This window comes from Schistocerca nitens, chromosome 1 (genome assembly GCF_023898315.1).
Source record: "Schistocerca nitens isolate TAMUIC-IGC-003100 chromosome 1, iqSchNite1.1, whole genome shotgun sequence".
Lineage (NCBI taxonomy): Eukaryota > Metazoa > Arthropoda > Insecta > Orthoptera > Acrididae > Schistocerca > Schistocerca nitens.
This window is the reverse complement of record NC_064614.1, coordinates 114,202,550-114,228,421: the sequence shown is the minus strand read 5'-3', so window position 1 is coordinate 114,228,421 and position 25,872 is coordinate 114,202,550. Positions and strand designations below refer to the sequence as shown.

The 25,872-nt window shown below is 42.2% G+C and overlaps 1 protein-coding gene across 1 annotated transcript in view; it reads left to right on the top strand.

Annotated features, from left to right (window-relative positions):
* The window catches only part of LOC126242117 (dentin sialophosphoprotein-like), a 162,970-nt gene extending 137,728 nt beyond the window's left edge, over nucleotides 1–25,242 (top strand). Inside the window, exons 6-8 of the mRNA XM_049948063.1 lie at nucleotides 1,983–2,143; nucleotides 15,763–15,894; nucleotides 24,806–25,242. Of these exons, the coding sequence (XP_049804020.1) occupies nucleotides 1,983–2,143; nucleotides 15,763–15,894; nucleotides 24,806–24,844 (332 nt within the window). The 3' untranslated portion in view covers nucleotides 24,845–25,242. The remainder of the gene's footprint in view (nucleotides 1–1,982; nucleotides 2,144–15,762; nucleotides 15,895–24,805) is intronic.
* Nucleotides 25,243–25,872: the final 630 nt, after the last annotated feature.

Sequence of the window (25,872 nt, the reverse complement as noted above, 5' to 3'; positions counted from 1 at the left end):
GCACATATAACAGCGGGAATGTTCACCTAAATGTAAATAGTGTAGATGACCGTGCAATCAAGGGATGACCTCTCTCGTTACGTTACACTGAATGAACTCAAGTGTATTAGTCAACAGTGATAAGTTCCATGTAAAACTGTACTCACATACTTGCCCTGTATCTTTACCCAAACATACAAAAAATCAGGATCAAGAAAAATACACATCATTCTCTGACTTTAAATACAGTTCCCAGAAGTATATAGTACAATGTGCGAGCAGCAGTTCTCGGGCAATCGGAATGAAACACACGTATGATAGATTCGCGCACACGCTGTATAACGGCGGGTTGCAAATTTGTTCGTTTCACAAAGTTATTTATTACATGAGCAACTATAATCTGCGAACTATAGCAAACGCAGTGAATGAAAGGGAGGAGTTGAGAGTATTATTGTACTAAATAGTAGAAAAACTGTAAAGAAGGATATATAGTGAACGCTACATTTATACACCGCCAGAAAAAGAAATTAGTACACCTGGAAAGACGGTGTCGATTTTGATATGATGCCTCCATATGCCACTTGGAGGATAGCAGCTGAACTGACAATAATTTCAACGTCGTCCGCCAACCGATAGTGTAGCGGCATAGTTACGAGAGCGCCATCTCTGTCCACTCTTTAATACGGAATGCTTCCAGAATGCTCAGTGTGGTGCAAACGTGTGAAGTAAGCAGGCAACCATGCCACGGAGACGCACTTCCTACAGCCAACTGAGCGAGTAGCGGGATGGTCCTTTCGGAGAACTGCACACAAGTTGGACGTGCCACGTCAGTTCTGCAACGATTCTGGTGTCAGTGGTCACGTGAACGTCCTCACATGCGTAGACAAGGTTCCGGATGTCAACGCAAAACAGACCCCACCAGGCTCGTAGTACTGTAAAGGCAGCAGTGGCAGATCGTACAGCTACCACAGCACCTCTCAATGGAATGAGATACCGCCAAATTCTTTGGGTTTAAGGACCTTAACTATAGTACTCTGGTAAGTATAATTAACATTTAAAATAATAGGGTATATAATCCTAATTTATTATTTAAATTTCACAGATTCAGAAAAAGAGTACAAACAAATTTTAACATTTCACCTTACAAATTTATATTTTAACCTAAACAATATAAACAACTGTTTTAACCTATAATATTCACTTGTATCAATCGTATAACCGCAGCTGCTGGCACGAATTATGCCGATACTAAATCAATTGCTAAATCCAAGATCACTTGATAATTAAATAAAATTAGTGCAAAAAGAACATTTAGTTTAACAAAACATACATATAATGCAAAGAAAAAGTGATAAACAAGTAAGAGTAAAACTTTTAGAAATAAACAACAACGAATAAAAAAAATAACCAACATAAGAGAAATGGAGAAATACAAATATTTAAAGAAAATAAAAGAAAAAATCAAATATTAACAAAAAAAGAACCACACTCCCGTTCATGACCACGACAACTCACGCTGCAGCATCGGCGTGCACGGCTGCTTACCGATCTACTGTCGTCCAAATTACCAGCATGGGGGATTTACTCCCATCCGTCCATTCGCTGGCACTTCTGCACCTGGGACAGGGCCATATCAGTCACCTCAACTGGGCTGGGCACTGGGCCACACCAGCTAGTGTTTAGCTGCTCGAAGAAATTCACCTCACCACGTACCAATTCCAGGCGGCTGAATAGCTCCCCAACATATGCTTAACGTTACATACTGTACCAACCGATTGTTCAGTTTCGATAGTCGAAAACAGGCTCTTATACCAATGATATACCCTGAAATACTTACGTTCTGATAGATGTGTTGTTTGAATTTACTGCCATTTACCATTACATATAATGACCAGAACTAAATGATAAAGAAAAAAATAATCCTTTTTACAGGCTTCCTAGTGCTATACTTCTGCACACAGAGCGAAAAGACAGTTTTGAAACTTGACCTCTGTCTGTTGCAGGAGGCCCTTGGGTACAGCAGTGGCTGGCGCGCAGTGCAGGCGCCGGAGCCGGAGGCGAAAGGAAGGCCGCGGAGGCGGTGGGGGCGGCGCGGGCGGCGGCGGCGGAGGCGGCGCGCAGGGCGGCTCACCGCAGCAGCTTCCGCCGCGGCTGGCGCGGATCGGTGAGTGGCGGCCGGCGCGGTCGGGACAGCAGGTGCCCGTTCCCGCCCCTGCCTCGGCCTTTGGGCTGAATCTCTGGACAGATCAGCTGGACACCAGATCGATTCCATATTCCTAGATTCCCAGAATGCTTTTTATACCGTTCTTCACAAGCGACTGTTAATCAAATTGTTTGCATACGGAGTATCGTCTCAGTTGTGTTCCTGGATTGGTGATTTCCTCTCAGAGAGGTCACAGTTCGTAGTGATAGACGGTAAATCATCGAGTAGAACAGAAGTGATATCTGGCGTTCGGCAAGGTAGTGTCATAGGCCCTCTGCTGCTCCTGGTTTATATAAATAATGTAGGTGATAATCTGAGCAGTTCCCTTCGATTAGATTAGATTAGATTAGATTAATACTAGTTAGATGGATCATGAATACGATATTTAATAATGATGTGGAACGAGTCAAATTTTCCAATACATGACATAATTAAGTTAATTTTACAACATAATTAAGTTAATATAACAACTTTTTTATTTTTTTATAATTTTTTGTTTGGTTTTTTCTTAATTTATATCTAAAAATTCCTCTATGGAGTAGAAGGAGTTGTCATTCAGAAATTCTTTTAATTTCTTCTTAAATACTTGTTGGTTATCTGTCAGACTTTTGATACTATTTGGTAAGTGACCAAAGACTTTAGTGGCAGTATAATTCACCCCTTTCTGTGCCAAAGTTAGATTTAATCTTGAATAGTGAAGATCATCCTTTCTCTTAGTATTGTAGTTATGCACACTGCTATTACTTTTGAATTGGGTTTGGTTGTTAATAACAAATTTCATAAGTGAATATATACACTGAGAAGCTACTGTGAATATCCATAGATCCTTAAATAAATGTCTGCAGGATGATCTTGGGTGCACTCCAGCTATTATTCTGATTACACGCTTTTGTGCAATAAATACTTTATTCCTCAGTGATGAATTACCCCAAAATATGATGCCATATGCAAGCAATGAGTGAAAATAGGCGTAGTAAGCTAATTTACTAAGATGTTTACCACCAAAATTTGCAATGACCCTTAATGCATAAGTAGCTGAATTCAAACGTTTCATCAGATTATTTGCAGATGACGCTGTAATTTACCGTCTAGTAAAATCATCAGAAGATCAATTCCAATTACAAAACTATCTAGAGAGAATTTCTGTACGGTGTGAATAGTGGCAATTGGCACTAAACAAAGAAATGTGCAAGGTCACCCCCATGGGTACTAAAAGAAATCCGATGAATTTTGGGTATACGATAAATCGCACAAATCTAAGGGCTGTCAAGTCGACTAAATACCTGGGAATTGCAATTACGAGCAACTTAAACTGGAAAGACCACATAAATAATTTTGTGGGGAAGGCGAAACAAAGACTGTACGTTGTTAGCAGAACTCTTGGAAGATACGACAAACCCACTAAAGAGACGGCCTACACTAGACTTGTCCGTCCTCTCCTGGCGTATTACTGCGCTGTGTGGGATCCTTACCAGGTAGGATTGGCGGAGGACATCGAAAAAGTGCAAAGAAGGGCAGCTCGTTTCGTGTTATCTGGCAACAGGGGTGAGAGTGTCACTGATATGATACGCGAGTTGGGGTGGCAGTCACTGAAACAAAGGCGGTTTTCTTTGCGGCAGAATCTATTTACGAAATTTCAATCACAAACTTTCTCTTCCGATTGCGAAAATATTTTGTTGACGCCCACCTACGAAGGGAGAAATGACCATCGTAATAAAATAAGAGAAATCAGAGCTCGAACGGAAAGATTTAGGTGTCCCTTTTTCCCACGCGCCATTCGAGAGTGGAATGGTAGAGAAGTAGTATGAAAATGATTCGATGAACCTCTGCCAGGCACTTCCGTGTGAATTGCACAGTAACCATGTAGATGTAGCTGTCGACACCAATATCCACCTACCTTAGAGAGACCTCAACTACACTGACGGAATCGCAAAGTGTTGGGCGATGCTACAATAATCCGATGTTCGTGAAACTTTGTACAGAGGTTCACCACGAAACAGGCATTAATTGAGTAAACTGATATTTCATCCGGATCCGATGTCCATCATCAGGATGAGGTGCGAGCCCCTCACACGAATAAATGCTGTCTAGTATTCCTTTTGGAATAGAAATTTCCTGCCCTGCCTGAAGCATATGCTCTGTCAAATCATGAACACTACTGACTGTAGGCTGATGTGAAAGTACTGTATAACTCATCCCTTCAGATCCCAGATATACTGAATCGGTCACAAATAAGAGGACAGCACTGGCCAGTCAAGCATTCGTAAAACACTCAAGGCGTTTTTGTTATGAACTGTGGTGTGGGGTCTTGTATTACGCTACTGTAATACGCCATTTGGTATCCTAGTTATGATGGGCATTTATCAGGGGCAACTCGCCCACCGTAAAGTCCCAAAGAACGGAAAAAAAGCGCAGCTGACTCCTGTGTAGAAGAAGCGCAAAAGAACAGGTCCTCAAAATTACAGACTAATTTCCCTAACTGCTCCAGAATCCTTGACATTGTCTCAGTTTAAACGTAATAAATTTTCTTCAGACCGAGGAGCTTATGTCCACGCATCAGCATGGTTTTACAAAGCAACGTTCGTGTGAAACTCAGCTTGTCCTTTTCCCACATGATATACTCCGAACTGTGGATGAAGGGCAACAGGCAGAGTCCATATTTCTAGGTTTCCGGAAAGCATTTGACGCGATGCCCCATTGTAGACTTTAACCAAGATACGAGCATATGCAATAAATTCACAGATATGTGAGAATCTCTAAGACTTCGTAAGTAATAGAACCCAGTATGTTGTCCTCAACGGCGAGTGTTCAGTAGAGACAAGGGTGTCCCAGGGAAGTATGACAGGATCGCTATTATTTTATACATACATAAATGTTCTGGCTGACAGGTTGGGCAGCAATCTGTAGTTGTTCGCTGATGATGCTGTGGGTACGGAAAGGTGTCGAAGATGAGTGACTGGATACAAGTTGACTAAGACAAAATTTCTAGTTGGAGTTTAGAATGCCGTTAGCTCTAAAGGTATAAAAACATAAATTAATGCGGACGAATAGGAAAAACAAACACGTTATGTTCGGATACAGTATCAGTAGTGTCCAACTACACTCCTGGAAATGGAAAAAAGAACACATTGACACCGGTGTGTCAGACCCACCATACTTGCTCCGGACACTGCGAGAGGGCTGTACAAGCAATGATCACACGCACGGCACAGCGGACACACCAGAAACCGCGGTGTTGGCCGTCGAATGGCGCTAGCTGCGCAGCATTTGTGCACCGCCGCCGTCAGTGTCAGCCAGTTTGCCGTGGCATACGGAGCTCCATCGCAGTCTTTAGCACTGGTAGCATGCCGCGACAGCGTGGACGTGAACCGTATGTGCAGTTGACGGACTTTGAGCGAGGGCGTATAGTGGGCATGCGGGAGGCCGGGTGGACGTACCGCAGAATTGCTCAACACGTGGGGCGTGAGGTCTCCACAGTACATCGATGTTGTCGCCAGTGGTCGGCGGAAGGTGCACGTGCCCGTCGACCTGGGACCAGACCGCAGCGACGCACGGATGCACGCCAAGACCGTAGGATCCCACGCAGTGCCGTAGGGGACCGCACCGCCACTTCCCAGCAAATTAGGGACACTGTTGCTCCTGGGGTATCGGCGAGGACCATTCGCAACCGTCTCCATGAAGCTGGGCTACGGTCCCGCACACCGTTAGGCCGTCTTCCGCTCACGCCCCAACATCGTGCAGCCCGCCTCCAGTGGTGTCGCGACAGGCGTGAATGGAGGGACGAATGGAGACGTGTCGTCTTCAGCGATGAGAGTCGCTTCTGCCTTGGTGCCAATGATGGTCGTATGCGTGTTTGGCGCCGTGCAGGTGAGCGCCACAATCAGGACTGCATACGACCGAGGCACACAGGGCCAACACCCGGCATCATGGTGTGGGGAGCGATCTCCTACACTGGCCGTACACCACTGGTGATCGTCGAGGGGACACTGAATAGTGCACGGTACATCCAAACCGTCATCGAACCCATCGTTCTACCATTCCTAGACCGGCAAGGGAACTTGCTGTTCCAACAGGACAATGCACCTCCGCATGTATCCCGTGCCACCCAACGTGCTCTAGAAGGTGTAAGTCAACTACCCTGGCCAGCAAGATTTCCGGATCTGTCCCCCATTGAGCATGTTTGGGACTGGATGAAGCGTCGTCTCACGCGGTCTGCACGTCCAGCACGAACGCTGGTCCAACTGAGGCGAATGGTGGAAATGGCATGGCAAGCCGTTCCACAGGACTACATCCAGCATCTCTACGATCGTCTCCATGGGAGAATAGCAGCCTGCATTGCTGCGAAAGGTGGATATACACTGTACTAGTGCCGACATTGTGCAGGCTCTGTTGCCTGTGTCTATGTGCCTGTGGTTCTGTCAGTGTGATCATGTGATGTATCTGACCCCAGGAATGTGTCAATAAAGTTTCCCCTTCCTGGGACAATGAATTCACGGTGTTCTTATTTCAATTTCCAGGAGTGTATATCTAGGCGTAACGTTCCAAAGCGATATGAAATGAAGCAAACATTTGATGTAACTACATAAAACTGCAGTCATTTTCTTGAATAATTATTTATTTTTCATGAACCGGTTTTCGAACCTTTTCAGGTTCGTCTTCAGATGGTTTTCTGAAAGTTGCATCACTGTTTCTACCATAATGCTGGGTGCTGGCTCTGTGACAAAAAGATGGATCACGCTTTAATATATCGCCGCGATTACTGGCTATCTGTCAAAATGGATGCAAAATTTTAGTTTTGTACTTACTGCTGCAGTATAGGCGGCTTTTTTCTGTTAGCGTGCATCTGTCTGCTTCCATTCTGATGACCAGTTGGTACATCACTTCACACAATTTTACACAATCTGTATGCATTTACACTTTGATACTGAAACTTTTCCAGCACCCAGAAAATGCTATACAGCTATTGCTTGTAACAAAGATCTTCTACATCTACATCGACTTGAGTACTCTGCAAATCGCATTTAAATGCCTGCCAGAGGGTTCATTGAACCACCTTCACAATTCTCTATTATTCCAATTTCGTACACCGCGCGGAAAGAACGAACACCTATATCTTTCCGTGCGAGCTGTGGTTTCCCTTATTTTATTGTGGTTTCTCCCTATGTAGGTTGATGTCAACAAAATATTTTCGCATTTGGAGCAGAAAGTTGGTGATTGGAATTTCGTGAGAAGATTCCATCGTAACGAAAAACGCCTTTCTTTTAATGGTGTCCAACCCAAATCCTGTATCATTTCAGTTACACTCTCTCCCCTTTTTCGCGATAATTCAAAACGTGCTGCCCTTCTTTGAACTTTTTCGATGCATTCCGTAAGTCCTGTCTGGTAAGGATCCCACACCGCGCAGCAGTATTCTAAAAGAGGACGGACAAGCTTAGTGCAGGCAGTCTCCTTAGGATCTCTGCTACATTTTCTAAGTGTCCTGCCAGTAAAACGCAGTCTTTTCTAACCTTCCCGCACAACATGTTCTATGTGTACCTTCTAATTTAAGTTTTTCGCGATTGTAATTCGTAGGTATTTGGTTGAAATTACGGACTTTACGTTTGACTGATTTATCGTGTAACCAAAGTATAAGGGATTCTCTTTAACACTCATGTGGATGACCTCACACTTTTCGCTATTTAGGGTCAACTGCCAATCTGCCAATTTTGGCACCATTCAGATATCTTTTCTAAATCGTTCTGCAATTTGTTTTGATCTTCTGATGACTTTACTAGACGATGAACGACAGCATCATTTGCAAACAACCTAAGACGGCTGCTCAGATTGTCTCCCAAATCGTTTATATAGCTAAGGAACAGCAAAGGGCCTATAACACTACCTTTGGCAACGCCAGAAATCAATTTACTCGATGACTTTACGTCAATTACTACGAACTGTGACCTCTCTAACAGGAAATCACAAATCCAGTCACATAACTGAGACGATATTCCATAAGCACGCAATTTCACTACAAGCCGATTGTGTGGTACAGTGCAAAGCCTTCCGGAAATCCAGAAATACGAAATCGATCTGAAATGCCTTGTCAATAGCACTCAACACTTCAAGCGAATAAAGAGCTGCTTGTGTTTCACAGGAATGATGTTTTCTAAACGCATGTTGACTGTGTGTCAATAGACCGTTTTCTTCGAGGTAATTCATGATGTTCGAACACAATATATGCTCCAAAATCCTGCTGCATATCGACGGTAACGATATGGGCCTGTAATTTAGTGGATTACTCCCACTACCTTTCTTGAATATTGGTGTGACCTGTGCAACTTTCCAGTCTTTGGGTACGGATCTTTCGACGGGAAAACGGTTGTATATGATTGTTAAGTAAGGATGCATCAGCATACTCTGAAAGAAACCTAACTGGTATACAGTCTGGACCAGAAGACTTGCTTTTATTAAGTGATTTAAGTTGCTTCACTACTCCGAGAATATTTACTTCTACGTCATTCATGTTAGCAGCGTTCTTGATTCGAATTTTGGAATAGTTGCTTCGTCTTCTTTTGTGAAGGCATTTCGGAAGGCTGTGTTCAGTAACTCTGCTTCGGCAGCCCTGTCTTCAATAGTATCTCTACTGCCATCGCGCAGAGAAGGCATTGATCGTGTCTTGCCGCTCACATACTTTGCATATGACCAGAATCTCTTTCTATTTTCTGTCAGGTTTCGAGACAGTTTCGTTGTCGAAACTATTATAAGCGTCTCGCGTTCAAGTCTGCGTTAATTCTCGAGATTCTGTAAAAGATCGCCATTCTTGGGGATTTTGCGTCTGTTTAAATTTGGTATCTTTGTTTCGTTGCTTCTGCGACAGTGTTCTGACCCGTTTTGTGTCCCAAGGAGGATCAACTCCGTCGTTTGTTAATTTATTTGGTATAAATCTCTCAATTGCTGCCGATACTATTTCTTTGGATTCAAGCCGCATCTGATCTACACTTATACTATTAATTTGGAAGGAGTGGAGATTGTCTCTCAGGAAGGCGTCAAGTGAATTTTTATCTGCTTTTTTGAATAGGTACATTTTTCGTTTATTTTTGGAGGATTTGGAGCTAACGATATTCAAACTCCTTACGACAACCCTGTATTCACGAATCCCTGTATCGGTTTTGATGTACGTTATTAACTCAGGATTATTTGTTACTAAGATGTCAAGTGTGTTTTCACAACCGTTTACTATTCGTCTGGGCTCGTGAACTAACTGCTCGAAATAATTTTCAGAGAATGGGTTTAGCATAATTAAACATGTATTTTCGCCAACATACCGAGGTTACATTAAAGTCGCCATCAACTATAATCGTATGAGTCGGGTACGTGTTTGAAATCAAACTCTTGACAAAAATATACCATAGGACCACCTTGCTCAGAGATGTAATTTGTTCTTGTTTACATGTATTAAAGTCGATATATGGGAAAATATTTTAATTAGATTGGCGTTAATACTAGAGCACAAAATTAAATAAATAAATGAATTATTACAATAACAAACTTCAAGTGATCTGATGTCTTATTTCTTTCCGTGTATTAACGTATTATACAGTCAATTTATGAGCAAATACTTTAATCAAGATTGGGATTTATATGGATGCCCAGGAGTAAAATAATACAGAGTTATAGTATTTACAATGAGATGCAACTGTTTGAATGATCATGAACATTATATTTAAATTTAAAACAATTACAAACATGCATACGAACTGCTGACTTACTTCTGTTCTTACATTAACATGATATGGAATATTAATAAGGTTAGATTCTGTTTATTTTAGCTAAAGGTAATTTGTATAAAAGTTACAGTATTTGTAAAGAACTAGCGCTGTTTGTATGAAGTGTTGTACCAACTGGTCATCAAAATGGAAGCAGTCAGATGGACACTAACGGAAAAAAGCCGCCCGTACTGTCATAGTAAGTACAAAACTAAAATTTTGCATCCATTTTGATAGATAAACAATACTCATGGCGATACATTAAAGCGTGTTCCACCTTTTTGTCACAGAGCCAGCCCCCGGCATTATGCTAGAAGTAATGATGTAACTTCCATAAAACCAACTGACGATGAACATGAATAGCTACGAAAACCGGTTTATGGAATAATAAATAAATATTCAACAAAGCGACTGGTTGCAGTTTTATGTACGTGGGTAGGAACTCAAATAGTGGTCACTATTTATTCACAACCGATACAAAAGAGTTACATGTTTGCACATGTTACTGTCCTCCAATGTAGTCACCAGCGTTGTGTAGAACCCGTTGCCAGCGATGTGGAGGGCGTAGTATACCGTTAGCAGAGCCTGTTCTGTTGATGGTGCGAATGGAGCGGTCTACTGCCTGTCGAATCTCTGGAACAGTTCTGAAGCGAATGCCACGAAGCGGTTCCTTCATCTTCGGAATCAAATCAAAGTCACAAGGACTTAAGTCCGGGGAGTATGGTGGATGGTACAGTACTTCCCAGTACCATCGACCGAACACAGCAGCCACAGGTTGCGCTGTAAGCGCCCACGCATTGTCGTGCAAAATGATGGGTGGGTTGTGCAGAAAGTGTCGCCGCTTTTTTCGAAAATCTGGTCGCAGATGATACTCCAAGAACGAACAGTAATACTGTACATTGACAGTCTGCCGTGGAGGAACGAAATGGGTTAGGATAACACCATCACAGTCGTATGCGAGAATCACCATAACTTTAGACCTCTCCATTCGCACAATCAACAGAACACGCTCTGCTAACAGTATACTACACCTTCCACACCGCTGGCAACTGGTTCTACACAACGCTGGTGACTAGTTTGATGGACTGAAACAGGCGTAAACATGTAACTCTTTTGTATCAGTTGTGAATAAATAGTTGCCACTATTTAAGTTCCAACCCTCGTATTTACATTCAGTTAACAGTCACGGGTTCTAAAACATCCGTAATGGATAAGCTTAAACATGTGATGACTGTGGTAGAGTAGGCGAATGGTCAACTTCTGTTTATTGGGAGAATTTTAGGAAAGTGTGGTTCATCCGTACAGCAGACTGTGGGGCGGCTGGTAGAAAATTTACTGTTGTATAAATGTTTGAATGTAGAAACACTTCCCGGCCGTTTAACATATGTGGGGCGGCTAGTTGAAATTAATTGTTATACAAATGTTCCTATTATTTATGCTGTCTTTTTACGTTCTCAACACTGGCTCTCTAACTACAATATTGGCAACCAGAAAGTGATTAGCAAAACGTGAAGCCTGTAATTAGAATTCCTAGTGCCCACTTCATCTGAGAAATACACTTAGAGCTACAGCTTAAAGCTCTGAGGAATTAGGAAATTGTCTGGGATTCATAATCAAAAACGATCGTGAAAAAAAAAAAAACGTTCTCTATTTTCTGAAAGTCACAGATGAAAAAAAAAAGAATCCACACAATCTGACTAACAGAGCGGTTCAGAGTCTAATGCGCTGATGCAACTATAACTGTCCAAATTAAATGTTTAAGTGAATGCTCGCCATAATTTGATGATAATGTTCATCAAACGCCACGCTAAATAATGGTAGAATATCTGTTCCGCGACGGCACGTGAAGATACGACATACGCAAACTGAAGATATATCATTAAAGTCATCCCAGAATTAACACTTCACTCGAAAATGATTTCATGGTTACACGTATCCCGAGTAACTTAATACGGCATCCGAGGGTGTTTATAGCAATGATACTGACGCGACGCGACTCCCGACACAGATGGTGTGCTATTCAGCGTCTGGAGAGAACTGGGGCCTTGCTGCTGCTGCTGCTCCTTTTCTGACATCCTCACTGTGAGGAGGTTCGGTTGGAAGTTTGTGGCCTGTTGGCCTTTACTCCCCTGGGAATCTCTTCGAATCTTCTTTCTGTACTGGAAGGTATTTCTGGACTGGTAAGGAGTGCCGATGACCTATTTCCTGTACTTGTCGATATGACGATTTTTCTTCTTCTTCTTACTTGTTGCTGAGGGCTCTCCCTCGGTTGGGATATTGTGCAAAATGCATCCCGCTTTATCGTATTCTCCGTTGACCAGAGCGATGATGATACAGCGCATTTGCCACTCTGTGAAGATAGGGTAGGAGTCAATCAGATTGAACTCCTCCCTAGAAAGACCAAGAAGGCCTTCTAGATACTCAATTGGTTGATGTGGAGGTGGAGGTTTAGGATGGTTAGGTGGAACGAAAGGATAAGGGTTGTCGTGGTGGGGGTATGTACCATCGCGAAGCGATGCAGCGATCTTCTGCGTTACAGCGCTTGCGCTGTACATGTCTGGAAGCGGGAGGAATGGGACTTCTTCCCACTCTTCTTCTTGCGCTGCTGCTTCGGTGTCCGTCGTGTGCTGTGTTGCCTCCCCTTCGGCAGGCACGTCGGTCTGCGTGGCCACCGTCGCGAACTCCACACGTGGAGGAGTCGCCTGGGTGGCGGTGTCGACTGTTGTGGCGGAAGCTGCTTTGGCTGAGCGAAGCTCTTGCGTCAGCACAGCAATCTGACGCCGAGCCTCGCCCAGTTCCGCCAGCATGGCCGCCCTCTCTTCCGCCATGGCGGATTTGAAGGCGGACATGGCTTCTTGTACGGCGTCGTTAAGGCACCTGGTGACGACGTCTTCTGTGCAAGTGACCACATCTTCGTGTGTGGTGGTCACTTGCTTCTGCGTCTTCTTCTCCGGTGCGCGCCAGTTTCTTCTGTAGGCGCAGGAACGGGCGTTGGCAGCGTGTGCGCCACCGCAGTTGGCGCAGGTGCAGGGGGCGTCCTTCTGCCTCTTGCAGTCACGTGTGTAGTGTGCTTGCGCACACTCCAAGCACGCAAATGCTCCGCTGCAGTGCTTGGCGACGTGGCCAAGCTTTTGGCAGCGAAAGCACTGCGCTGCAGTCTTCCTCTTCTTCTTGCCGGATGTTCCTGCTAACGTGAGCAGCAACTCCGCCAAGGCAGCAGCTTTACGTCCCCTTCCTCGTCCCGACATCTCGAGTAGCAACAGCGACAATCAGCTATGCGTAACTCACCGCGGCGTGAGCGGGAATGCCGGGGGCCTTGCTTCCTCGCGCAGCGTTCTTATATATAAAGCCGCGGTGCGGACGGCTAAGGGAACGCCTGATCAAATCGGCTCTCCCGACTAGCCGCTGGGCTAGTAATGCACCACATTAAGTTATTAAATAAATCATCGCTTCCTTTGCTGGTGGCCGATGAAGCTCTCAATTTAAATGTGCAATCAGCACACAGGTAAGTAGTCATAATAAAAGTCTGATGTGGCTAAGTCAAATATTTTGGGCGAGAGAATTAATTTAATTACATTACACACAGTAGACGAGCTCTGAACTTGCCCTTTGGAGATAAGCTATCGCTATAGTTTTATAGTTATTCAATTGAAACTTCTCACATCTTTATGATTATAGCGGATCTCCCTTCTACTTAAATCTAAACATCCTAGCCTTATTTATTAGCCTACTTAATCTATTTTGCTTCCTTAACTTTTAAGACAAAAACCAGAAAATCATGAATTTCAACTAAAATCTTAATTTGTGAGATCCAGAAGACTGTTTCTATTAAATTATTATGAAAAAGGAATCTAAATATAAATTTTTAAGTCTCTAGCTCTTTTCTGTTGCGCCAATGATTTTTACAGAAAAACGTCCAAATTTCGAAAATGGTTAAAGTTATTGAACTGACATTCAACACATATTAATTTAGTATTACTCCTGACATGCTACAACCGTTTCAGGTTATTTACTTGATTTTAAAAGTATTGCGCAACATTTATGACGTCAGAGCTAGTTACAGCGGACTGGCTGGCACACAATGGAAAGACTGATGTGAATTTACTACAGCGTGAGTAGGCTGCTTCCCTACAAGACGACATATAAAATGCTATTGCGATGCGTTATTGAGTAATGTCCGAGTGTTTGGGATCCCCACCAGTTTGTATTAACGGTAGACATAGAAGTAATCGAGGGGCGAGCTGCTACTAGTTTGTACCAGTAAGTTCCAACAGCGTGCAAGTGTTACCGACATGCTTCTGTACTCAAATGAGAATCGCTGGAGGGAACACGACATTCTTTTCGAAGAACACTACTGAAAAAATTTAGAGCACCGATACTTGAAGCTGACTGCAGAACGATTCTACTGACGCCAACTTACATTTCACTTACAGGGGGTAGGACGTCAAACTGGCCGACTTGGAGCAGGAGAGGCATCACAGGACATTTTAATTTCCAGTGTCTATACTTTCACAAATAAAGTCATAAAACTTTGTCAGTATCACCAGGAAGGATTCAGGATTCACACTCATTTCAGTGGTAGTTCGAAAACATAACAAAACAATTTTTTCTACATGTGAAATTTCATAATTTTTTCACTTACTAATCGCTGCATTTTTGCTATAGGTACACTTTTCTTCATAAGTTAGAGAGATTCTTCGATGAATTTTGCACAGCATACATACCATACTTACAGGTGTATGAAGCTCTAGAATTTATTTATGAAAAAACGAATGAGCTGTTATATTTTAAACTTCATGTTTAGGAAAAACACAAATTTTATAGTTAATTACCTCAATTTTTACCACAGTTTTTAATAGATTTGGAACATTCTAGAGTTTCATACACCTTTAAGTATGGTTTGTATGCTGTGCAAAATTCATCGAAGAATCTCTCTTGCGTACGAAGAAAAGTGTACCTATAGCAACAAATGCTGCCATTAGTAAGTGAAAAAATGATGAAATTTCACATGTAAAAAAATTACTTCGTTATGTTTTCGAATTTCCACTGCTATGAGTGTGGATTCTGAATCCTTCCTGGTCATGCTGACAAAGTTTTATGAATTTATTTGTAAAAGTATAGCCAGTGCAAATTAAAATGTTCTATGGTGCCTCTCCTGCTCCAAGTCGGCCCATTTGACGTCCTACCTCCCTTAAGGACCACGAAGATAAGATACGAGAAATTATGGGTCATACAGAGGCATATAGAGAGTCGTTTTTCCCTCGCTCTATTTTCTAGTGAAATAGGAAAGGAAATAGCTAGTAGTAGTATGCGGTGGCTTATGAAGCTTGTATATAAATGCCAGTACCAGGCAAAATAAGTATACTATAAGCGAGTATTCAATAGCTTTTCACTAAGTACCAGCTTTGTTTCTAACTTACTGTCAAATGCTTGAAAGGAATTAGTGTAGTGGTAATTATCTCTTACACAGCATACAAATTAACTTGCTATGAAGTTCCTGTGACTTTTTTATGTATACCTTGGTTCGTTCCACATCCACATCTCTTTTTTGCTGGGGTCCACGATATACGATGAATGAATGATTTAATGTATTGACATAGCCTTCTCCTACAGGAACGGTTTTATTTGTGTAATGAAAATAAGTTCGTATGGAGATGAAACTTCAGTCTACATTTTCCACAGGAATGGAAATACCAGAGTGAACTAACATACCTTTATGGCAAAAATTGTGTGGAATTGGCAATATCAATATTTGTAACATATTTCAAGTTACTAAGGAGGGTCTCCAAGTGATTATGTCGCCGTCAGGTATTTGATGTGTGTCTCGGTTTCCAGGGGTCACGTGACACGGCGCACGACGAGAGCTGGGGGCGGCGGCGCGAGTACAGCTACGGAGACGGCGGAGCCGTGGGCGGAGGCGGCAGCAGCGCCGACCTGGTGGCCGGGGGCGGAGTTCTCCTCTGGCAGGTGGGGCAGCAGGATAAAGGCCGCGTCAGTTAATGAGCAGGTGGCGAGAGTATGGAGAAGAAGGGACAGACCAATGCCCGTAGTTGAGAACAAGATGACTGTGGAAATGTATACAGATCTTAATATGAAACGTCCCCTTAGAAAAATTATAAATGACTGTACTGGTTAACCCCTTACGTTATTTGTTTTTCAAACAGCTCAGCAAAACTGAACGTACTCAGACATTCCTCTCTTTACTTATTCTGATCATCACTAAACTGACACACAATATTATTTTTTTACTAGCGCAACGCAATCTGACTTTCAAAAATCCCTACAAAAAATGGCCCTGACTAACAATAACCTATATCTTTCATGAATCACTTACCTCACAAAAATCTTGGTTACTCGAACTACTGCAATACAGCGATTCTAACTACTGAAGGCACTAACTACTGATAGGCATAGTTAGCAAATGAAAGATTTTGATAGAGAACAAACAATGTATTTGCCTTAATAATATTCAAAAGTCATCATATACATATATCAGTTCATGATATATAGTATTACAAATTTACTCTTTCTGATGGAAACACTCCAGATTGTCCGCTCTCAAAATTCTGCCATCTCTCTCCCCACATCCACCACTGCTGGCGGCTCACCTCCAACTGCGCAACGCTACGTGCTGTTCACATCCAACTGCCCAACACTACAATAGCGAGTATTCCAACAATGCCAACCAGCCACAGACTTTTGTACACAGCACAGCCAGTGATTTTCATAGAGAGCGCTACGTGACGTTACCGACTTAAAAATCTAAGCAGCTTACTTACAATCTAAACATCTTAATCCTTAGCCACTCTTTCCTTTCTAGGATACAGGCATGATGAGACAGCCTTAATGGGTCTAAGACTTGCCAACTTATGTATAGTAGACCGTCGGTCGTCAATTTAGACGAGGCGTGATACAAAGCCAGAAAACCAATTTAAATTCACTTAAAGGAAGAATTAGAGTTGTAACATGGACCCAAAGAGAAATATTAACGGATCTGAGAAACCGCGGTCGGTCTGGAGCAAATACGTAATGCAAATGGATGGAATCAGAGATACAATTAATAAAAGCTCCAAAGCATAAGCAAAGGTATGAAACTTCCTGGCAGATTAAAACTGTGTGCCCGACCGAGACTCGAACTCGGGACCTTTGCCTTTCGCGGGCAAGTGCTCTACCAACTGAGCTACCGAAGCACGACTCACGCCCGGTACTCACAGCTTTACTTCTGTCAGTATCTCGTCTCCTACCTTCCAAACTTTACAGAAGCTCTTCTGCGAACCTTGCAGAACTAGCACTCCTGAAAGAAAGGATACTGCGGAGACATGGCTTAGCCACAGCCTGGGGGATGTTTCATATCATATCAGCGCACACTCCGCTGCAGAGTGAAAATCTCATTCTGGATAAGCAAAGGTATTATAACAACATGTCATTTAAAATTATAAAACCTTGTTCCTAGTGCTACTAAGAACAACAGATATGTTTTCTAACCTTCCACACTACGTATCGCCAGCCGAAGTGGCCAAGCGGTTCTAGGCGATACAGTTTGGAACCGCGCGACCGCTACGGTCGCAGGTTCAAACCCTGCCTCGGGCATGGATGTGTGTGATGTCCTTAGGTTAGTAAGGTTTAAGTACTTCTCAGTTCAAGGGGAATGATGACCACAGCAATTGAGTCCCATAGTGCTCAGAGCCATTTGAACCATTTTGAACACTATGTATATTACAATACTGCTTGTAATAGTTGACAGGCTTCTATTATGTACATTTTTCATAAATATGCATATTTTGTCTTTTTAGATCAATCTGAAGATCACCATAATGATTGAAACCGGTAATGAAATAAAAATATATTTGCAATTGGAGCCTGTTGTGGTATTTACGATATATAATTAATCTTGTTTTCCTTTGTTATTGCTCCTGCTGTCACGTTCTGCTTTAATATCAACATCAGATTAGATCTGGTGAATAATATGTAGTCGGAGCTAAACATCTTACTGAACATCAAAAACCAAACAAAAAAATTGTCGCTGGCTGCTACTACAATCGTCAAGTATGTGAAAATGATCACATTTAGCGACTTCCAGCAATCTTTACGAGTAATTTCAAACCTTGTAGTAACTTTTCTCGCTGACACTTCCCACAAAATAATGAAACCAAAAAAGTTTATCGCTTACTACATTTTCGCTATTTATGCCGTAAAACTGCAGCATCAGGCATGATGTTTTAATTTATTACTTCTTTATTACTAACTCTATATGCAGCACATTTTGCAGACGCTTCTATATCACTGCGTGTACTTTCAGAATTATATCACCATATGACACATAGTTCGACAATACGACATCATGAATATTGAGATGCTTCAAAGAATGTTTTATACGTAGTTGTTAGATTCTTTGAAGAATCGTGGTGGTTGGGGTAAATGATTTCCTATAATTCGGCAACATCCGTTGTTCAAGCGTTACCCAAACAGGGTAATGAGTAGAAGGCAAATCATAAACGCGCCAAACGCACATTGATGCAGTTGCTGCTGTAGGCAAACGCAACAGACAGCAGTAAACATTGGTGCCAACGTGAGTCTATCACGTCCTGGAGTCATTCATCACTATGCGGATCACTTGGTCTTCCAACAAGATGTTAGCTCATCTCGATGGCAAATATGTTGCAGACGATTAAAATAAAGGCACACGAAAGTAGCAAGCAGCAAACGTCAATCTAGCATGAAGTAAACTACATGTATCGATATACAAATAACTCGTATTTCAGCGCATCCTTAACGCTACCTACATTCTGAATATGACGGAATATTACGCAATGAGTTTCTCGATCAGAAACCACTTTCTTTAATGTTGAATGTTTATGAGAACATCGCGCTATGTCTCGAACACCGGCAGTATAATGACCCACTGACACTACGGTTCATTGTTCCACAGTATTTACATTCGCGTTGGTCGGAGTCCCACGAACGTGAATCCGTTAGTTCAGGAGGACCATCTCTCACCCACTGAAAACACCTAGTTATGGGTTGCTGAGAAACTACCAAACCGCCACTCGCCAGACTCTGCAATTGAAGAGCTCTGGCATAGGACTGAGGCAGCATGTAATGATATACCCACAGCAGTTATTCAAGCACAGTTCGACTTCACTTCAATGGCTACACTGAAGAAAGTCATTGCTAAAGCCAGAGGTAGTAACCCTGTGTGACAAATTTTCCATCTTGTATACCCCCAAATCATTCACAGTTTTTATCACATATATCTCCTAATATCCAGTATACTCCAAGTAACGTAAAATTCCGTTATTAGTTGACTTCCCAGCGTTCCGGAGATCTAGATATACGACTCAAGTATTTCCAGCAGGCACTCTTGCCTACTCAGTACTCATTCTTAGTCGGAATAGAGCGGAAATACAATTCTTAAATAAAGTAACAGCAGGTCTTCACAATGTTCCAAGACTCCAATTGGAAACTTATATTCTTTATCGGTATTCCTTTGTTAAGCATCATAATTTTATCTTTCACTCACTGTTCGAAATAAACATTAAACAATGCATTAGCCACCTCTCGTTCATAGGGTAAGGGTACCCTTTGCTTATCTTTGGAAGTACACTGTCGGAAAAATTAGTGCACCTGGAAAGACGACGTAGATTTTGATACTATGACGGCATATGCCACCTGGGGGACAATAGATGTACTGATAATGGTCTCAACGTCGTCCGCCAACAGATAGCGAATGGCATAGCTACCACAACAACATCGGTGTCTACCCTTTAATAGGCAATGCTCACAGCCAGAGGGCTGAGTGTGGTGCAGACGAGTGAAGCAAGCAGGCAACCACACCACGGAGAGGCACTCGTGCTTCCTACAGCCAACTGAGCGAGTTTGAAAGGGGTCAAATTGCGGCCTTCCGAGTGGCGGGATTGTATTCTCGGAGAACTGCCACACACGTTGCACGTGCTGCGTCATTTCTGCAACGATGCTGGTATCAGTGATCAAGTCAACATTCTCACGCCCCTAGACAGACCGATCGCCAGGATCTTCGTACTGTAAGGGTTGTTGTTGTTGTCGTCCTCAGTCCTCAGACTGGTTTGATGCAGCTCTCCATGCTACCCTATCCTGTGTAAGCTTCTTCATCTGTCAGTACCTACTGACACCTACATCCTTCTGAATCTGCTTAGTGTATTCATCTCTTGGTCTCCTTCTACGATTTTTACCATCCATGTTGCCCTCCAATGTGATCCCTTGATGCCTCAGAACATGTCCTAACAACCGATCCCTTCTTCTAGTCAAGTTGTGCCACAAACGTCTCTTCTCCCCAATCCTATTCAATACCTCCTCATTAGTTACGTGATCTATCCACCTAATCTTCAACATTCTTCTGAAGCACCACATTTCGAAAGCTTCTATTCTCTTCTTGTCCAAACTATTCATCGTCCATGCTTCACTTCCATACATGGCTACACTCCATACAAATACTTTCAGAAACGACTTCCTGATACTTAAATCTATACTCGATGTTAACAAATTTCTCTTCTTCAGAAACGCTTTCCTTGCCATTGCCAGTCTACATTTTATATCCTCTCTACTTCGACCATCATAAGTTATTTTGCTCCCCAAATAACAAAACTCCTTTACTACTTTAAGTGTCTCATTTCCTAACCTAATTCCCTCAGCATCACCCGACTTAATTCGACTACATTCCATTATCCTCGTCTTGTTTTTGTTGATGTTCATCGTATATCCTCCTTTCAAGACACTGTCCATTCCGTTCAACTGCTCTTCCAAGTCCTTTGCTGTCTCTGACAGAATTACAATGTCATCGGCGAACCTCAAAGTTTTTATTTCTTCTCCCTGGATTTTAATACCTACTTCAAATTTTTCTTTTGTTTCCTTTACTGCTTGCTGAATATACAGATTGAATAACATCGGGGAGAGGCTACAACCCTGTCTCACTCCCTTCCCAACCACTGCTTCCCTTTCATGCCCCTCGACTTTTATAAGTGCCATCTGGTTTCTGTACAAATTGTAAATAGCATTTCGCTCCCTGTATTTTACCCATACCACCTTTAGAATTTGAATGAGAGTATTCCAGTCAACATTGTCAAAAGCTTTCTCTAAGTCTACAAATGCTAGGAACGTCGGTTTGCCTTTCCTTAATCTCTCTTCTAAGATAAGTCGTAAGGTCAGTATTGCCTCACGTGTGCCAATATTTCTACGGAATCCAAACTGATCTTCCCCTAGGTCGGCTTCTACCAGTTTTTCCATTCGTCTGTAAAGAACTCGTGTTAGTATTTTGCAGCTGTGACTTATTAAACTAATAGTTCGGTAATATTCACATCTATCAACACCTGCTTTCTTTGGGATTGTAATTATTATATTCTTCTTGAAGACTGAGGGTATTTCGCCTGTCCCATACATCTTGCTCACCAGATGGTAGAGTTTTGTCAGGGCTGGCTCTCCCAAGGCCGTCAGTAGTGCTAATGGGATGTAGTCTACTTCCGGGGCCTTGTTTCGACTCTGTCAAACTCTACACGCGGTATCGTATCTCCTATTTCACATTCATCTACATCCTCTTCCATTTCCATAATATTGTCCTCAAGTACATCGCCCTTGTATAGACCCTCTATATACTCCTTCCACATTTCTGCTTTCCCTTCTTTGCTTAGAACTGGGTTTCCATCTGAGCTCTTGATATTCATACAAGTGGCTCTCTTTTCTCCAAAGGTCTCTTTAATTTTCCTGTAGGCAGTATCTATCTTACCTCTAGTGAAATAAGCCTCTACATCCTTACATTTTTCCTCCAGCCATGCCTGCTTAGCCATTTTGCACTTCCTGTCGATCTCATTTTTGAGACCTTTGTATTCCTTTTTGACTGCTTCATTTACTGCATTTTTATATTTTCTCCTTTCATCAATTAAATTCAATATTTCTTCTGTTACCCAATGATTTCTACTAGCTCTCGTCTTTTTGCTTACTTGATCCTCTGCTGCCTTCACTACTTCAGCCCTCAGAGCTACCCATTCTTCTTTTACTGTATTTCTTTCCCCCATTCCTGTCAATTGTTCCCTTATGCTCTCCCTGAAACTCTATACAACCTCTGGTTTAGTCAGTTTATCCAGGTCCCATCTCCTAGCAGTGTCAAATCGAACAGCTACCATGGCAAAGATAAGAGGACTTGTGAGCTCAGATGTGTCAACAAGAACTTTTTCGAACAAGTTATTAGTAGCCGGCCGCTGTGGCCGAGCGGTTCTAGGTGCTTCAGTCCAGAACCGCGCTGCTGCTGCTGCAGTCGCAGGTTCGAATCCTGCCTCATTTCAGTAGTTCTAAGTCTAGGGGACTGATGAGCTCAGATGTTAAGTCCCATAGTGCTTAGAGCCAGTTATTAGTAGTGGGACTACGCGAACGCACACCTCTAACCCGTCTTCCATTCACGACACTGCATCAACGAGCACGGCATTATTCGTACAGCCAGAGGTTCGCTAGGAATATGGAATGCCGAACCAGATTCTGTCTGCACGGAAGTGATGGTTGTATGCGTTTACGGTGTAGACCTGGTTAGCGCTGTCTCGTAGAGTGCATTCGTCCAAGACACACTGCCCCACACCAGCCCTTATAATCTGGGGTGCGTTCACCTTCGATGTTTCTGGAGGGGACGCTAATCATCATTCAATATGTGCAGAATGCTGTTCGATCTGTTATTTTGCCATTCTTGCAACTGGAAGCTGGTGTAATGTCCCAACAGAATAACACTCGCCCTCACACTGCCTATGAAACTCTAAGTGCTCTGCAAGACGTGGAGCAACTTCCCTGGCCAGCAGGAGTTCCGGTCTTGCCTCCAGTGGAATGCGTGTGGGATATGAGGGGACGAGAAATGACTCGTGTGACCCGTCAACAAACAGCTACGCGAACACATCGAGCAGGCGTGGAATAACGAATCCCAGGACAGTATTGAGCACCTGTACGATCTACTGGATGCCAGTAACGAAGCAGCTTAAATCACTTAATAAAGGCAAGGCCTCCGGTCCAGATTCTATACCAGTCAGGTTCCTCTCAGAGTATGCTGATAAAATAGCGCCATAATTAGCAATTATATACAACCACTCGCTCACAGAAAGATCCGTACCTAAAGACTGGAAAATTGCTCAGGTCACACCAATACCCAAAAAGGGAAGTAGGAGTAATCCGCTGGATTACAGGCCTGTATCGCTAACGTCGATTTGCGGGAGGGTTTTGGAACATTTATTGTATTCGAACATTATGAAGTACCTCGAAGAAAATGATTTATTGACGCAAAGTCAGCACGGTTTCAGAAAATATCGTTCTTGTGAAACACAACTAGCTCTTTATGCCCATGAATTAATAAGCACTATCGACAGGGGATGTCAAATTGATTCCTTATTTTTAGATTTCCAGAAGGCTTTCGACACCGTTCCTCATAAGCGTGCCTACGGAATATCGCCTCAGTTGTGCCACTGGATTCGTGATTTCGTGTCTGAAAGGTCACAGTTCGTAGTAACAGACGGAAATTCATCAAGTAAAACAGAAGTAATATCCGGCGTTTCCCAAGGAAGTGTTATAGGCCCTCTGTTGCTCCTGATCTATATTAACGACATAGGAGACTATCTGAGCAGCCGTCTTAGATTGTTTGCAGATGATGCTGTCATTTACCGTCTTGTTAAGTCATCAGATGATCAAAACGACTTGCAAAATGATTTAGATAAGATATCTGTATGGTGCGAAAGGTGGCAATTGATCCTGAATAAGCAAAAGTGTGAAGTTATTCACATGAGTACTAAAAGAAATCAGATAAATTTCGATTACGCGATAACCTAAACAAATCTTAAGGCTGTAAATTCAGCTAAATACTTAGGGATTACAATTACAAATAACCTAAATTGGAACGATCACATAGATAATGTTGTGGGTAGAGCAAACCAAAGACTGCGATTCATTGGCAGAGCACTTAGAAGGTGCAACAGGTCTACTAAAGAGACTGCTTACACCACGCTTGTCCGCCCTCTTCTGGAGTATTGCAGTGCGGTGTGGGATTCTCATCAAGTGGGACTGACGGATGACATCGAAAAAGTACAAACAAGGGCAGCTCGTTTTGTATTATCGCGAAATAGGGGAGATAGTGTCACAGACATGATACGTGAATTGGAGTGGCAATCATTAAAACAAGGGCGTTTTTCGTTGCGACGGGATCTTCTCATGAAATTTCAATCATTAGTTTTCTCCTCCGATTGCGAAAACATTCTGTCAGCACCCACCTACACAGGGAGAAATGATCATCACGATAAAATAAGAGAAATCAATGCTCGCACAGAAAAATTTAAGTACTCGTTTTTCCCGCGTGCCGATCGAGAGAGGAACGGTAGAGAGACAGCTTGAAGGTGTTTCTTTGAATCCTCTGCCAGGCACGTTATTGTGAATAGCAGAGTAATCATGTAGATGTAGGTGTAGAAATAGCCAGTTTATATGCTCTAAACGGCAGCTCTAAAACATCCCGTCAATTACTCATTCTTTTCATTATCAAATTAAAAACTCCATGAAGTACTACGCAGATATGACGCTGAAACACCTGTAAAGGAAATGATTTTGACTGTTATATGACACTAAAGACACTTACAGCCGTGAAGCGTCTGTTGATATCGCCGCTACCTTAACACAGTCATTGAAGGCACCACTACAATTTTCACGAGTATTTCGCGAAATGTGCAAGTTTTCACCGTTCTCTTATTAGCATGTGCTAAAGTAATCCAGTTTCTTGATAACCAAACGTGACATACGTTCCGTCTTACCCAGAGGAAAACTTATGTGATCATTTCAATTCCTGTTAGTGTCTGAGTTACTGTCTGACAGATTTTCTCTCTCTCTGTTTCAGCCATGGGGACTGTGGCAACCTGGAATGCTGTATTTATGATCTGACGTCTCCGCTTGATCTCCAGATGTGACAACTGTAAATAGATGCTTGACGTTCCAGTAATCATCTTAAAGAAAAGCGAGTGTAAATTCCTTATCACAGACAGAACTATGTCTTACAATGACACAATGATGAGCTTTCCAGAGTGAATCTCCTGCTGGTTATATGGTCAAGTTATCCAAGTTTTTAACTGTAGAAATGAAGTATTGAAATGAAGTACAGAATACGCCAATGTGAGATACTATAATCCATCAAATTATGACGTCATTAAGGAAGAACTCTTTTTTCTTTACTCTCAGACTAGAGTATTTAAGTATGTGATCTGCTTATGTTTCCCATAGGACAAAATAATTTACGCTTGTATTATTATAAAATTAAATATTTCATGTTTATTTATTTTCCAGCTATAGCTTTTTGTACTGTTTAATAAAGTATATCTACAGAAACTGATGAATTTGATATGATTCTTATGTGTACTATCCCTAATTTTAGTTCTGTTAATTCATTGTTCGTTTCTGTTATTGTTGTTAAGGTGGGAATGACTTTTCATCAAGTTACCACATTTACCTGTCATAATAATTGGCGAGACTATTCTCCTTCAGGTCTACATAAATATAGTTTGAGAGAAAGAAACACAAAATTCTCCACCTAATTATACTCAGTATTTTAAGAAAGAATTCCATTTATTGGTCAACATCTCTCATACTAGTTTTTTCACTGTAAACCATTTAAAACTAACTTGCACCACACATCATCGTTCAGTATGCTTTTTTAATCATAACTCACTACAGCATTACAATACCTGACCACATACAGCCTGTAAAATAATTGACACTATTCAGGAAATTAAATCTGAATGTCTGGTACATCCTCCTTATTGACCACACCTCTTTCTTAGTGACATTCATGTGTTTGGTGCACTTAACGAAGCAGGCATTTCAAAAGTGAAGAAGAGATGAAAATTATGGTGTGTGACATGACCAAAAGAATTCTTTTATCACAGTATCTATGCATTTCCAAAGCGATGG